Genomic DNA, 15480 nt, shown 5'->3' with positions numbered 1-15480 from the left:
CTGTGAGTTCAAGGTCAGCCTGCTCTACAAGAGTGAGTTCCAGGACAGCTAGGGCTACACAGAGAAACCCTGTCTCGAAAAACCAAAAAAAAAATTAGTTTTTTCTAGGCAGTCAAGAGAATTGTGAATCTATTATCAGGCTGCTTTCCCCCAGGATTATACAGTACAACAAACTTCCAGGCATCTGGTAGCACTGCAAGTCATAGAATTAGCCTGTGGAAACAGCTGGCTTCAGATGAAAAGCTGACTGGAACCGGGGCTGTGCAGTAGGAAGAAAGCAAACCAAAGGGGAACCGCAGTGTGTAAATGGATGCAAGATGACGATGCAAAGGTCCAGTCACCCCTCCTCTACGTCCAGGGCTTAGCGAGAGCAGGAATGCTGCTGGGACAGCTGCAGGAAGAAGGAAAGGGCAGGCACCGTGGGTGCTGGTGGGGGGGCCGGCAGAACTTCCTTTTCCTTTTTTTGAAAGACTAAAGGCGATTCATTTATGTTTCTTCCTGAGTTTTCTTTCCTGCTTGTAAAACAAGAATGTGATTGCCGCAAAGTTTGAAAAAATTCTAAAGCCCATACAGAGAAAACTAAGGTTATCCATTCCCACTTTCTGGGAGCATTGCAATCTGGGAGATTCGTCACTTCTATTTTCTTGGGTACTTTCAAATCTTTAAACAAAAATATAAAACCCTGTACGTCCACTTGAATAAGATAAGGTTGTAGTTTTTGTTTTGCTTTTTTCGCGATGGGGTTTCTCTGTGTAACAGCCCTGGCCATCCTGGAAAACATGCTGCAGATCCTCCTGTCTCTGCCTCCTGAGTGCTGGAGGCACCACCACCACCTTGACAAGTTGTAGTTTTTCCTTTCTTTCTTTCTTTTTTCAAATTTTATTTATTGTGTATACATTGTTCCTGCCTGCACACCAAAGAGAGCACCAGATTTCATTATAGATGGTTGTGAGGCACCATGTGGTGCTAGGACTTGAACTCAAGACCTCTGGAAGAGCAGCCAGTGCTCTTAACCTCTGAGCCATCTCTCCAGCTCCCACAAGTTGTAGTTTTTTAAAACCATATAGGGCTGAAGAGATGGCTCAGCAGTTAAGAGCACTGGTCATTCTTCCAGAGGACTGGGGTTCAATTCCCAACACCAACACACACATAGTGGCTCAATCTTCCACAACTCCAGTTCCAGGGAATACGACACCCTTTCCTGGCCTCTGTGGGCACCAAACACACATGTGGTGCACAAAATACAGACAAAAATGCCCATACATATAAAATTAAATTAATTTTAAAAAGACCCTGTCTCAAAAAACAAATCAAAACAAATACAACACAATACCATACAACACAAAATGTATTATCTTAAGCCATTTCTAAGTACAGAGCTCAGCAGGTGTAAGGAATTCACATTGTGTGCAACAGCTCTCTGTAGCTTTTCCAACTAGCAAAATGGAAACTCTATACACATTGGACAGTGCCCTATTTCCTCCTCCCTGAAACTTCTGGTAACCACCACTCTAGCTCCACTTCCTGTTTCTGTGAACTTTACTTTAGAAAACTCCATGAAGTGACATTCTACTACAGTCACCTCTGTGGCTGGCTTCTTCACCACAGAATATCTTCCGATTCACCCCTGCTACACCATGTGCCACCCACTACGGTACAGCCATAATCCAAATCTCTGATTCTTTTCAGGTCATTGATATTCTTCTTATGCAATACAGTGCTCAATAAATGCATAAGAAACCACCATTTGTTTAACTCTGTGGGGAGACAGGTAGTTGTGGCTTTTCAGTATTATAAATGATAATAAGCATCCTCTCAGATCAAGTTTTATATTCAGGGTACCTTCAGGTTAGTTTCTTCAATATGAAATTCCCGAGGCAAAATATATGAATCTTTGGTAATTTATCAAGGAATGATTGACATATAATCAACTGCATATATTGAAAGTACATAATTTGGGGGTCTGGAGAGATGGCTCAGTAGTTAAGAGCATTGGTTGTTCTTGCAGAGTCCCTGGGTTCAAGTCCCTGAACCCAGCTGGTGGCTCACATGGGGCTGTAACCAGTCTCTGGGGACTCTCGGGCTCTCTTCTGGCCTCCTCTTGTACTGCACGCATATGGTACGCAGATAAGCAGGCGAATTTTCCATACATGTAAAATAAAATATTTTTAAAGACAGCAGGTAATATGATTAATGTCCTGGGTGTACAAATGTAAAACTAAAACCACAATCAAGGTCAGGAAGGTCATCTTTCATCCCCAAAAGGTTTCTCCTGTGCGCTTCTTCTCCCTCTTCTGCATAACCCTCTTTCTACTCCTCCCCTAAATCATATAATAGGCGGGTTTACCTTTCCAAGAAATAACCAACCATCTCTCAAAGATGTCGGGTAATTTCACACTTGCACAAATTGTATAAAGCAGTTACAAATTCTCACCAACAATTTGCATGGTCTTGATAATTTCACACACTATCAGGTATGTTGTGATGTCTTTTGTGGTTTTAATTTCTTTCCCCTAATGACTAATGATGTTAAACTTGTCACACTTTTGTGAAGTGTCTGTTGAAACTTTTCCATTATTAAAATTTGTTTTATGCTAAAACCTTTTTCCTTTATTTTTGTTTGTTTTGCCTTCCTGATTGTGTACCACGTGCATTTAGTGCCTACAGAGGCCAGAAGAGGGCACTGGGTGTCTGAGTCAAGGGCATTGGGTCCTTGAGTCGACATGTGGCTGTTGATAACTGAATCTGGGTCCTCTGGAAGCAAAGCTAGTTCTCTTAGTCACTCAGTTATCTCTCCAACCTCTTGTCATTAAAATTTTAAACGTCTATACATTCTGGATATAAGCCTTTGTGAGATGCTATCTGTAAATATATCCTCCAAATCTGCACTTTATCTTTCCCGTAGTTCTTTCATGGGTTGGACATGCTTAAGTTTGATAAAATCCAGTTTACCAACTAATTTTCTTCGTATGTACATATGGCCCTCTGGTGTTATCTAGGAAAAATTTCCCTTCTTTGAGAACTTTAAAATTTGTAAATTTTACATTTAGCTCTTGAGTTCATTTTTCAGTTCATTTGAACATAGGGTATGAGGCCTGAATCAAAATTCATGTTTCTGGATACAGGTATCCTGTTGATCTAGAACTATATGTGGGTTGTGTTTGGTGGTGATTGGGGGGTAGAACCCTCTGCTTCATGCATGCTAAGCTTCTACATTATGAACTGTTTAAATAAAAGACTTTCTTAGCCAGCACTTGGGAGGCAGAGGCAAAAGAATCAAGATGAGTTCAAGGTACTTCCCATGTATCTAGTGAGTCTAAGGCTAGCTTAGGTGCATGAGACTCTGTTCCAAAAAGAAAAACAAACAGATTATGAATTATTCACTAAATTGTCTTTGTGCTTTGTCAAAAACCAGTTGGCCATGTATATGTAGGTCTTTCTGGACTCTGTTCCATTGGTATGATGATATGTCCTTAAAATGCAATGTTAGACTTTGTGTATCACGGAGTGTACTTACATAAACTAAAGTGTGATGTCATAAGTCAAGAAAACCTTACACAAGCCTGTTGCCTGTTCCTGAAATGTCATTAGTATATGCTTATTAGACCATTTTTATATTAATACCACCCTGTATTGATTTTGTAGCTTTATTAGTCCTGAAATTAGCTCTACTTTGTTATATTTAACATTTTTTCTGTTTATTCTGGGCCCTTCACATCCACCATATGACATTTAGAATAATTTTGTTAATTTTGACTAAAACTAAAACCTGCTGAGGTTTTTTATTAGGATCGCATCAAATGAATTGGGGAAAACTGGTATCTTAATGTTGAATCTTCTGATCCATGGACCTGATACAGGCAATATATATTTAGGCCTCCATTTCTCTTAGAAATATATTGTGATTCTCAGCATATAGGTCTGGTACATTCGATTAGATTTAGTTCTAAACATTTGTTAGTTTAGAATTGATTTTCCACTTCAATGTCCAATTGTTTCTAGCGTGTAGACATAGCTGATCCTTGTATTCAGAAACCTCACTAATGAATTCACCTCAAAGAACAGCAGCTATACCACAGTTTATGCACTGGAGGCCATTTTGGTTGCTTCCAAGTGTTACTGGTGAGTAAAGCTGTAATAAACACTCTTGCACTGCACTGGCAACACTTGGACGATCGTTCAAAATGCAGTTTTACAACTACCTCACGAGTCAGAGCTGCATTTCTTCCAAGTTCAAGAAGTAATTTATACTCGATCTTTCTCCAAACTCAATGCACACAAGAATCACTTTGCAGGCACTTGTTGATCCCCATCTCTCAACATTTTAATTTAGGAGGTCTGTAAAGAGGTCTGTATTTTAACAATACTCTCAGGTTATTCCTACGCTTCTGATCTCAAGGGCCACGCTGAAAACGCGCTAGCAATGGTGAATTATTTCTACCACTGTCTAGGTTTTAAACTGGAAAGGGGGCAGCTAGGAGATGACAACAGCTCTGGTGTATGTTAGTGTTGAAATTAGATTGTAATAATGAGGATTCCATGCGATAGAAAATTAAATAAAGCCAAAGAGAAAGGGGGCCTTCAATTGATCCATAATTCAGTGGAGGCAAGAGAAGTATCCACGCAGATAGTCTGAAGTTTATTTCCTCTCCTTCAAAATTTGCCAGTTATATCGGTGAGCCCGAGTCTCTTCTACAGTAAATAGGGTAATAATCAGCCAGGAGAAAAGGAACCTGTCTGTCAACTTTCTGAATTGTCCGTCCCCAGTGTCTATGTCCAGAAGCTTAGGATGAGTCAAGTTCCAGAAGGTCGGCCTCCAGTGGTTCGTTCCTGCCAGCTAAGACTTGCCCGGAAGCCGACGCCCCTTGGCCAAAAGCATATACCCGAGGAGAAGGGTCCGTGTCACCCAGCTTGGGCTACTCCCTCCCCTCGCCCAGCTCTCCAGAACGATGCGGTCATCGATAGTTCATTAAGACACGCCTTTCCATTGGCTAGAGCCTCCACTCCTCGCTGGCAGACGCCCAATGAGGAAGGACCTGAGAGCGCTTCTGAATAATGAGTGACGCAGCGGCTGAGGATTGGTCGTCGCGGCAGGGGGCGGGTCCGGGAGCGGGCGGCGGCGGCCAGGGCTACGCGGGCACTGAGACGGAGCGACGCAGGGTCTGACTGGTGCGCAGCGGGCTGCTAGTTGGCGGGCGGCAGCATGTTCAGCTGGATGGGACGGCAGGCGGGCGGGCGCGAACGCTCGGGCGGCATGGACGCGGTGCAGACGGTGACGGGCGGCCTGCGCTCGCTCTACCAGCGCAAGGTGCTGCCGCTGGAGGAGGCGTACCGCTTCCACGAGTTCCACTCGCCTGCGCTGGAGGACGCCGACTTCGAAAACAAGCCCATGATCCTGTTGGTGGGCCAGTACAGCACGGGCAAGACCACCTTCATCAGGTAACTCGCCGCGCAGGCTCGCTGCCCTTCCTCCTGGGCACCTTCTGCCCTCAGGTTACACCCAGAGCCAGGTGGCCAATCGCCTCTCCCGACTCCGACGGGCACTCGTCGCGCAAGGCTCCCCCTGAGCTCGGGGCTGCGAGCCCCTTGCTTGCTGGTGCCAAGGCCGGCCGTCTTAGATTCTGTCACCCTGGCCTGGGAACACAGGACAGGGAGGGAGGGCGAGGCTCTAGAGAGCGTCATCAGTGCAGCCTAGGGCTGGAAGTGAGAATGCGGGTGTGAGGGTCCTAGTTGGAGAGGTGAGCTTCCAGCCCAATGACAATGAATGAATAAATGCCACGGCGGAGGTTTTGCCATGCCTTTACGTGCCACTCTTCGCCACAGCGGCTGCTTTCATTCAGCCTTATGGTCTATAGGAAGTTAGCCTACAGTGTAGCCGCCTCACCAGCCTGTGGAACGAAGGGGAGTGTCAGGTTACTATTTGTTAGTTTCACCCTTGACAAACTGAAAATATTCGTCATGCTCACTCTGTCTCCGTGCTTGCCCTGCGGTTCCAATCACATAGCTACGTCTGAAGTGACTGGATGAGAAATAATTCACAGTGAAACAGACTGCTTTTTTAATAAGGCATCTTATTTCTAAAGCAATCAGCATATTAGAACTCCTTTTCACCTGAGCGACGGTGGTGAACACCTTTAATCCCAGCACTCAGAAGGCAGAGGCAGAAGGATTTCTGAATTCGAGGCCAGCCTGGTCAACAGAGTGAGTTCTAGGACAGCCAGGGCTAGACAGGGAGTCTCAGAACAAAACAAAACAACCTCCTTTCTTCGGAAAGATTTGGTTTTTTATTTTGTTTTGTTTGTATTTTTTGTTGTTTGGTTTTTTTGGGAGGGGATTGGGTTTTGGAGTTTTTGTTTTTGTTTTTTAAAAGGCCCAGGCAATCGCAGCAAAGCGACTCAACATTTAGATTTGGATCCATAGTTTTGGGAATTGGAACATTCTTTTCATCATTTGATGTTCAACAGGTGTTCAGAAAACTGCATTTGTCTTTGGGGTACATGCCATTTCTGTTAAGTGTGACCTCTTTTTTTACATTCCAATAAATAGAGTAGTTGTTACTATAGGAAATATGTTAAATCTGGGCCTGTAGATACAGAGAATGGATTCAGAAAATGAAATACACTGTGTTTTGAAATATGAAAGAAGAATGGGGAAAGTAATGTTGAAATTGTTTCATTTGATGCTTTTTAATAAGCTGAAAGTAATGTTGAATATGTTACCTCAGATATGAAGGGATACACACACACACACACACACACACACACACACACAGTAGCTGGCTCCTTGAAAGATAGCAAATATCAGTCTGTGATAGTGCTTGCCTGTAGTCCCAGTATTTGGGAAGCTGAGGCATGGGGATTGTGCCTTCCAGGCCAGCCTGGGCTACATAAAGCATTCTAGGATAACCTGGGCTACACAACAAAAGACCCTGTCTCCAAAACAAAACAACAGCAATAAGAATAACAACAAAACTTAGGAAACAAAAACAAAATAGATGGCAAACAGGTGGTACATTTAAGGTCTTAGTAGTAGCAGTTGTGAATTATTGGGATAGTAAAGTATTACAAGAGTGGGAGAGGACTTTTTAAACTTGTAGCAAATAAGAGTATAACATTGTTAAAATGTACTGGTGTCAGGTTCATAGCAGCCCCACATTTCCTCCCGTGTCTCTTTGCCATGGCCTCACAGTACCTGTGCATAATTGGGGAACCTTTCCTTGATGCTATACCAACCTAGGCTAAAGACAGTGTACTCCTCTGTCCATAGCCTGGCTAATAAACAGGCCTGAGGTAGGAGAGTACAACTCAGTTCAAAGGGATTTGTATCAATCCTCTTTCCCTGCCTCAGATTATTTTGTTATATTCTCATTCTTCTCTGCTTCATTAATTAGGAGAAGCTTTGTGGAATAGTGTTAAGACCAGTTCTGAGATTTGACTCGTGGCTATACCTCCCAGTTAAGCATTTCTTAGTAGCTGGACTCAGTAGGAGCTGCAGACCAAAGATAAGGGAGGAATAACCTTAACTGGGAGCTTGAGCCAAGTGGCTCTGTCATTAGACCAAGGGCCCAAAGTGGACCTGGGGGTTAGAAGATCACTATGGACAGGAAGCTGGATGAAGCTACACTTGTGGCATCTGAGATTGATTTTGAGTAGAGTAGGATGAAGTGATTGGTCTTTGGGAGGAAAACCCCAAACAGAGGGCAGCTGTCCCAGAGACCTGGGCACTTGGAGTAGTAAACAGGAGAGGGCCATGACAGCTGGCCTTCCTGGCCCCTCCTTTAGGTAGGTCCTGGCTAGGGACCTGGGTGTTTTGCGTCTAACAGTGAGTGTGCTCACTCATACTTGGGGAAGGGGCCAATCTATAAAGTCACAGGTTCTTTTCTTTCCGACTAACAGATGGCCTGCAATGTCATGGAGGGAAATGTTCCTCTTCAGTGTAAGCCATTTAACACAGACTTTGCTATACATCTCACACTTTTAATTAAATTCTGTTTTTCTCTCTCTTGTTTTGGAGAAACTAGGAGTCCTGTTGTATGTGGTGGACCAGGACTTTCATCAGAACTGAGGCAGATAAGTGTGTCCTTTGTTTTGATGGAAAGTTCTCCTAGGTGGGATGCCTGAAGAGCCTGGGTTGTCAAGAAAATATGCTCACTCCTTTTTGGATGATCACCGGGAGAGTCCAAGTGCCAGGAAGAGGGCAAATTTTAAAAAGTAAGGTTAAATGGAAAGAACAGATTGGTAGATTCTCCTGTAGATCATAGCATTGAAAGACCAGAGGAGGCTTTAGATGTGGGAGAAATATTTGTCAAAGTCTCTTTGGGGGTAAAGGTAGAACATCTGATAGCTCTATTGTCTGGTTATTTTATTTCTCAAAAGATAGGATGTATAGTAAGAACTGTTAAATAGTCCGCTTTAGGTAGGCAAGGAAAAATTGTCTAGAAAAGAAGAGATTGACACTGGTGAAAGTGACCATATCTTTGATTTTAATGGCTGAGGAAGGGTTGGGCTTATCCACGATTATGTCCAAAGCTTGAAAGGCCAAGTTTCATAGGTTGGTTCAGCAGTAAAAAGCACTTATTGCTCTTCCAGAGAATCCAAGTTTGGAGTTTGGTTCCCAGTATACACATCAGGTGGCACACAACCACCTGTAACACCAGCCCCAGGGAATCCAGTGCCCTCTTCTGGACATCAGGACACCTGCATTCACCCGTGTGCACACACCCCCAACCACAATTAAAACTAAATCTATTAAAATTCAATTTCAGACTTTTTATCCAGAAAAAAAAAATCACTGGGCCCAGCTCATATAAAGCAGAATCATTCCACTGTGAAATATGGGCGGCTCCCCGGAAATCAATTAAAACTACAAATTGCAACTTCTGCTCTTAAGGGTTCTACTTCCTCTCTTCCTCCTGTACCCTGGCACCATCCCCCAAGAAAGTTTATTCTAATGAGGAGAAAAGAAGAAGTGACTCTAGAACTGTGTAAGCTGGGTGGACTGGGATAGCTCAGTGCATGTGTGAGGTCCTAGGTTCAATCCCCAGAACTGAAAAAAGAAACTAGGTAGGCTTTAAAGGGGCAGAGAGCAGGGCAATAGGCAGGAAAAGACACAAACTGCATCCAGATTGGAAAAGAGTGAAACTGTTTACAGACCACATGGGGTTTTTTATATTAAAAAATCTTGATTAGAAACAGAAATCTATTGTTTTTCTAAACTTGAACAGCCTCAGAGTGGCATTAAGCAAACAAAACTGTTTGTGATAGTATCCAAAGGGGATAAAGTATTGACACCTAGGAATAAGCCCAACAAAAAGAAATGCAAAACTTCTACATTGACAATTAGAGTCATTACTAAGAGAAATCAAGGAAGACCTAAATGGAAAACCACCCAGTATCTGAGGATTGGAGGCCATGTTAACATGGCAATGCTCCTGAACTGCTGTTTGTTTTCTGAGACAGAGTCTCAGTGTATATTACTTGGTGGCCTAGACCCACTGTATAACCCAGGATGGCCTCAAACTTGTGGTATTTCTCCTATCTCTGCCTCTGGAGTTCTAGGATTATAAGGGTGTGCCACCATACCTAGCCAGTGTACCTGAATTGGTTGTCAGATTCAAAATAACTTCTATTACTTTGTCTTTTTATTGTTTGTTTGGGGCAGAAATTGACAGGCTGACGTATAATTATTGGGAACTCAGGATTGCATAAAAACATCCCTGAAAAAGAACAAGGTTTGGAGGACTCATATTTCCTGATTTAGAATTTATCGTGCAACTACTGAAAACAGTGTAATGTGGCACTAGCAGAAGGATAGACAGATTAGTGGCACAGATCTGAGAGCCCCAAAATAAACCTTCATATTTATGATCAACTGAGTTTTTGACAAGATATCCAGACAGTTCAATGGGAAAAGAATAGCTTTTTCGACAGATGTTGCTGGGACAACTGGATACTCATGTACAAAAGCAATGAAGAGTGATAGTTCATAGGTATGTGCATACTTTTCAGAGTGATGAAAGTGCTCTGAAATTGGGTAGTGATACTGGTTATATAACTCTGAGAGTAAATCAGAAGGGTAAATTCTATGATAGATGAATTGTATTCCAGTTGGGGTTGAGATGTAGCTCAGCAGTGAAGTGCTTGCCTACCAGGTACAGGGTCCTGGGTTCAACCACTAGAAATGAAAAATAAAAACATTCTTCCAGTATGAGGCAGTCTGTAATTCTGATTTCCATAATTCTGTAACTAGTGCCAGTCAAGTAATTTGTGCATCTGTGTGTGCTAATTTAAAATGAAAAAAATGTATTCCAGAAAGAAAACAAAGTGGAAATGAGCTAAAGAAACAAAAGAACAAAGAGAACTAGAGAGTAATTGTGAGGCTGAGGGAGTACCAATAGCTACCGAGGAACCCCTGTGGTTTTGTTTCTCCTTGTATATATCTTGCCAGTCAATAAGCACTCATTATTCATAATACTCAGGTTGATAAAATAAATATATGATGAATATTTCTTTTAAAATACTTAAGGACTGGAGAGATGGCTCAGTGATTAAGAACACTGACAGCTATTGCGGAGGAGCCAGTTTGGTTACGTGTATCCACAGGATCACTCACAACCATCTGTAACTCCAGTTCCAGGGGAGTTTTTCTGGCCTCCACAGGCACTGCATACAGGTGGTATACTTATATTTATAAATACAAAGCACTCATTTATAAAAGAAAAAATAATTCTTATTATTATGTATTAAACTCTACAAGTACTATTTTAAATATATTATTTAGGGGCATGGCTATAGATCAGTTGATAGAATGCTTCTGTAGCACACAAAGGCTCTGGGTTTCATCTCTAGCACCACATAAAGCAGGTGTGATGATACATGCTTATAATCTTAGCACTTGGAAGAGATAGGCAGCAGGAACAGAAGTTCAAGATTATCCTTATCTGCCATAGCAAGTTTGAGGCCAGCCTGGGCTGAATAAGACCCCCCGCCTCTCCTTGCCTGCTGACGTGTGTGTGTGTGTGTGTGTGTGTGTGTGTGTGTGTGTGTGTGTGTGTAGTGTAGTGTAGTGTAGTGTTTAATGGGGAAAGGAGGTGGAAACAAGTAACCTTTTCACCCCAGCACTTTCAGCAAGTGTCTGGTTTGCATCCCATGGATTCATATACCTATCCCTGCAGAGATGGAAGACAAACACATGGAATGGAGTTGTCAGCCCCTAACCTCCAAGGGAAAGGCGATGCCTCTGGATGCTGTTATCAGAAAAAGAGAGGGGGTGGCTAAACAGGCAAAATACAGCATAACCTCACAGAAGCAACAGAAGCCTAGTGAAGAGAGGGCCCAAAGAACCAGGTATTTCTTGGGGGAAAGGACCAAAACAGAGCTTGTAGGTGGATCAGCCATCAGGAGCCAAAGTGACCTAGGCAAGAGCTGTGTCAGCAAGTGGTGGTGGTGGAAGGCAGGTGGTGGTGGGTCGAGGAACGTGTAGGAGGCATTAAATATAGAAAATCCTCAGCGGCAGGGCACCGGAGGGGAGGCACCACCGGTCAGAGACATTTTACTGACTTGCTTAAAGAAGAGCATGACCTCAACACAGTTATAAGTGGATAGAACGGGGAGGGTTGTGGAGGAAAAGCAACTGGTGACTGAGAACAGAGTGAAACTAGGACTTGAAGAAGGGTAGGAGGGCTGTGGGGCAGTTAGTGTGTGACATTAGTGACATTATTCAGCACAGCCAGGTGGTTTGTGGTTCGTTCACTCATTGTATTATCTGCTTGCAAGTGGCTGAGTATCAAGACAAATGGTGGAAAGAGGACTTTTGTGGTGTGGTGATGGTAGTGGGCTTGGTTTTGTGATAACTGGGATTTGAACGAAGGATGCTGCATGTGCCTAACAAGTAATCTACTGCTGAGCTATATGATCTTAACCCCAAAATAGATTTTTAATTAAATAAATCTCATTTAGATAATTACTTCTAAAAGATATTTAATATGCATTTCAAACCTTGGGATTTTGACCAAGAAAGTGTTGGTCTAATTCTGACTGTGTATCTGAATCACCTTTCAAAATAAAGATCCCTTGGTCCTGTCTGAGATGTCACTTGGAGTGTGGGTGCCAGAGACTCCCTCTGATTCTTTCGTAGCCTTATCCAGGGAACATCTGAAAACCATTGATATCTGAAGGACCAGCCAATGGAATTACAGAACCATCAACCCTTGAGAAGCTTAGCTGTGATCCAGCAGAGGGAGACTGACTCCAGTGAACTCTCCCCCTGTTCCCAGCTTTATCCAATCACATTTTTAACAATGACCTAGATGAAGACATATGTCCTGCTGGAGATTACATGCTAAATATAAACCAGCAAAGTGATGATTTTTCCCCCACTTAATGTAACCTGTTAGAAATTTCTAATAATCACTAAATAGTCTTCAAAAGTAATTTCAGGGGCTGGGAAGATGGTTCAGTGGGTAGGTACACTTGCTCTTGTAAGCATGAATGCCTGAGTTCAGATAATGCAGCACCCACATAAAAAGGTGGACATGACTCTTGGGTACCTCTAACCTTAGTAGCTGAAATGACTAACTAGGAAGCTTCTGGTTCAGTGAGAGAGCCCTGGGAGTGGGATCAGGGGGCATATATGCCAAGGTATGAGGATGATAATTAAAGGACAGCTTGAAGGAGTTGTTTCTCTACTTTCACTGTGTAAGTTCTGGGGATTAAACTCAGGTTCTCAGGCTTGGGGGAAAGTTCCCTTATTCACTCCTGAGACATCTCATTAGTCTGTATTTTCCTCTTAAATAGGCTTGGTTTAAAATTTTATAAATTTAAGGCCAGGTGTGGTAGCACAAGTCTTTAATTATAGCACTTGGGAGGCAGAAGCAGGCGGATCTCTGAGTTTGAGGTCAGCCTGGTCTAAAGGTGAGTTCCAGGAGGTAGGTAGGTAGGTAGGTATGTGTACACACACTCACACAAGCTCTCTGATCCATTTTAAAAGTAAAACTTGTCTTAGTGCTATTATTTTTCTTTGGCCATTTTTTTAAACACTACTGCTAAACAATACTAGCTCTTCCTCCTATTATATGAGGCTTCTTCATAGGCTGTTATTTAATATTAGGTCTGTTGGGATCTTTCTCTTTGTTATTTATGGATATAACAATCCCAACATCATACCATATTGTTATTATATTTATGAATATAGCAACCCCAGCACCATACCATATTGAAACTCTTTATCAAATGGTGATTCTAGATCCTCTGAGTCTCTTTATTTTTTAATCAACTGTTAATTGTCATTTTCTATTACTCATTGAAAACTTTAAAATCACATTGTTAGGTGCTTCTTTGAAAAATCCCACTGGGATCCCTTTGCATGAGAACTGTATTTTGTCTAAGTGAGATTTTTGTTTTTGCTCTTCCCATGTAACAACTACAAACTGCTTTGGAGGACCTTCTCCAGGTCTGCGAAGGCAGCTGCTTTACTTCTCCAGTCCTCTACAGCTCTCAGGAATGTTCGCTGTAGGGACTTCAGCTGGGGCTGCTTTTGTAAAACTTTCCCTTTCTGTTATTTATGGCCTGCTGTCTCTAGTACATAGGTAGCTCTGAGGCTTTGTTTTTATTCTGGTCATTTGGCTGAAGGAGTATTCCGACATCTTTTGAGTAGACAGGCCTATGTCTTCTAGATCTATAATTGTCAGCTACACTTGTGATTACATTGTCTCCTTTTGCCCTTCATATCTTACTGAACTGAGAATGGGGCATTCCTGTCAAATTTCTCATTTTAGTGATTTTTGCCTCTGTTATTTTACCTAAAGGTAATATTCATATCCCATAAATTAATCACATAAAGAGATTTAAATTTAAAAATATTTAACTGAGTATGATAGTATGCACCTTTAATTCCAGAACTTCAGAGGCAGGGACAGGTTGATGTCTATAAGTTTGAAGCCAGTCTGGGCCATTCCAGTCCAGCTAAGGTTATATGGTGAGATTCTATTTAAAAAACATTAGATGGATGGATGGATGGATAGATATAGATAATAATTGGGGACAAAAGAGTATCTGCTGAGTTTTAGTTAAGAGCGTTTAATCTTTCCTTTATATTTATGCTCTGTAAAATGATTATTAGAATATTAATGTTCATAGTTCTGTTAAAAAAAACCTTTGGAAAATACTGTATTCTGCAAAGTCCTCATGAAGAATTATAGTACAAGGCTGGGTGGTGGTGACTCATACCTTTGATCCCAGTACTCAGGAGACAGAAGCAGACAGATCTCTGAGTTTGAGGCCATCCTGGTCTTCAAAGTGAGTTCCCGGACAGCCAGAGCTGTTAGAACGAGAAACCCTGTTTCAAAAAACCAAAACCAAAACAACAAAACTACAGTGCTTGAAAATCAAAGAATTTATAATCTAAGTCTGTCACATTACAAATTACAAATCATACCATCAAAAACAATGAATGTTCATTGTGCAATGGAATGAAAACTGGAAAAATGAACAGTGCTGTGAGCAATTGGTTTGATTCCAAGAGATTTCTCCACCCTCCTGAAAGCATGGAAAGAAGGCACAGGTGGTGATACTGTGTTGACAACAGTTGTTCAAACACAGCTCAGCCCCAAGTAGTTTGAATTCCATTAAGAGCTGGAAGAACCATCGGAAGGGTAAGATTTCACCCAGCAGATTCCAGTCTTTTGCTTCAACAGGGTAATGTCCATTCCATTGCTATGAATAGCAGTTTCTAAAATAATGTCACCTAAATGAGCAATCCTAATGATAATATGGCTGGTTTTACACTTAGGAAAGACAGTTTTGCCCAGTATGGTGGTACACACCTTTAATCCCAGCACTGGGGAGGCAGAGGCAGACAGATGTCCATGAGTTTGAGGCCAGCCTCATTTATATAGCAAGTTCCAGGACAGCCAGGACTATATACAGAGAATCCTTGGCCAAAAACAAACATATAAAAAAACAAAAGATAATAATAAAACAAGTTTAAAAACACAAAAATAAATAAAATGGAAGTGGAGATCCAATTTATTTATTTGTCTATAGACTAAACCCAGGACCTCATAAGTGTTAAACACATGTATGTATATATATATATATATATATTGCTATAAATCAGAGCCTAGTTTGGCTGCATAGTGAGACCCTATTTCAAACATAGAACATAATAATTTCAACTTCAAGACAAGTCAGAATGGAAGGACCCTTTCTTCTGAGTCCCTTTGCTTGTGAAATAATGGATCAAATATTAGCAATAAAAATATATTATGTGAGAATCCAAATATTATAAATGGAAATCTTTTAAGACGCAACCTTCTGAGTTAAAAATGAAAAATGTCCATTGATCTCAGGATTGTATTTCTTATTATGTTTCTTTCACACTTATGTGATTTAAAATTTTAGTATGTAGAGGGTATGAGGTCCTTGTGCACTAGGGAGACCAAGAAAGTTAAGCATACAGGCCTGTCTCTTCAAAGGAAAGAGA

The 15480-nt window shown here is 41.7% G+C and overlaps 1 protein-coding gene across 1 annotated transcript in view; it reads left to right on the top strand.

Moving 5' to 3' along the window:
- Positions 1 to 5118: 5118 nt before the first annotated feature.
- Positions 5119 to 15480, top strand: part of Ehd4 (EH domain containing 4) — a 67539-nt gene continuing 57177 nt past the window's right edge. The window contains exon 1 of the mRNA XM_005064702.4: positions 5119 to 5439. Coding sequence (XP_005064759.1) covers positions 5204 to 5439 — 236 coding nt within the window. The 5' untranslated portion in view covers positions 5119 to 5203. The remainder of the gene's footprint in view (positions 5440 to 15480) is intronic.

The sequence above is a fragment of the Mesocricetus auratus genome, unplaced genomic scaffold (genome assembly GCF_017639785.1).
Source record: "Mesocricetus auratus isolate SY011 unplaced genomic scaffold, BCM_Maur_2.0 Super-Scaffold_100004, whole genome shotgun sequence".
NCBI classification, from domain to species: Eukaryota; Metazoa; Chordata; class Mammalia; order Rodentia; family Cricetidae; genus Mesocricetus; species Mesocricetus auratus.
This window is presented reverse-complemented; position numbering and strand designations above follow the sequence as displayed.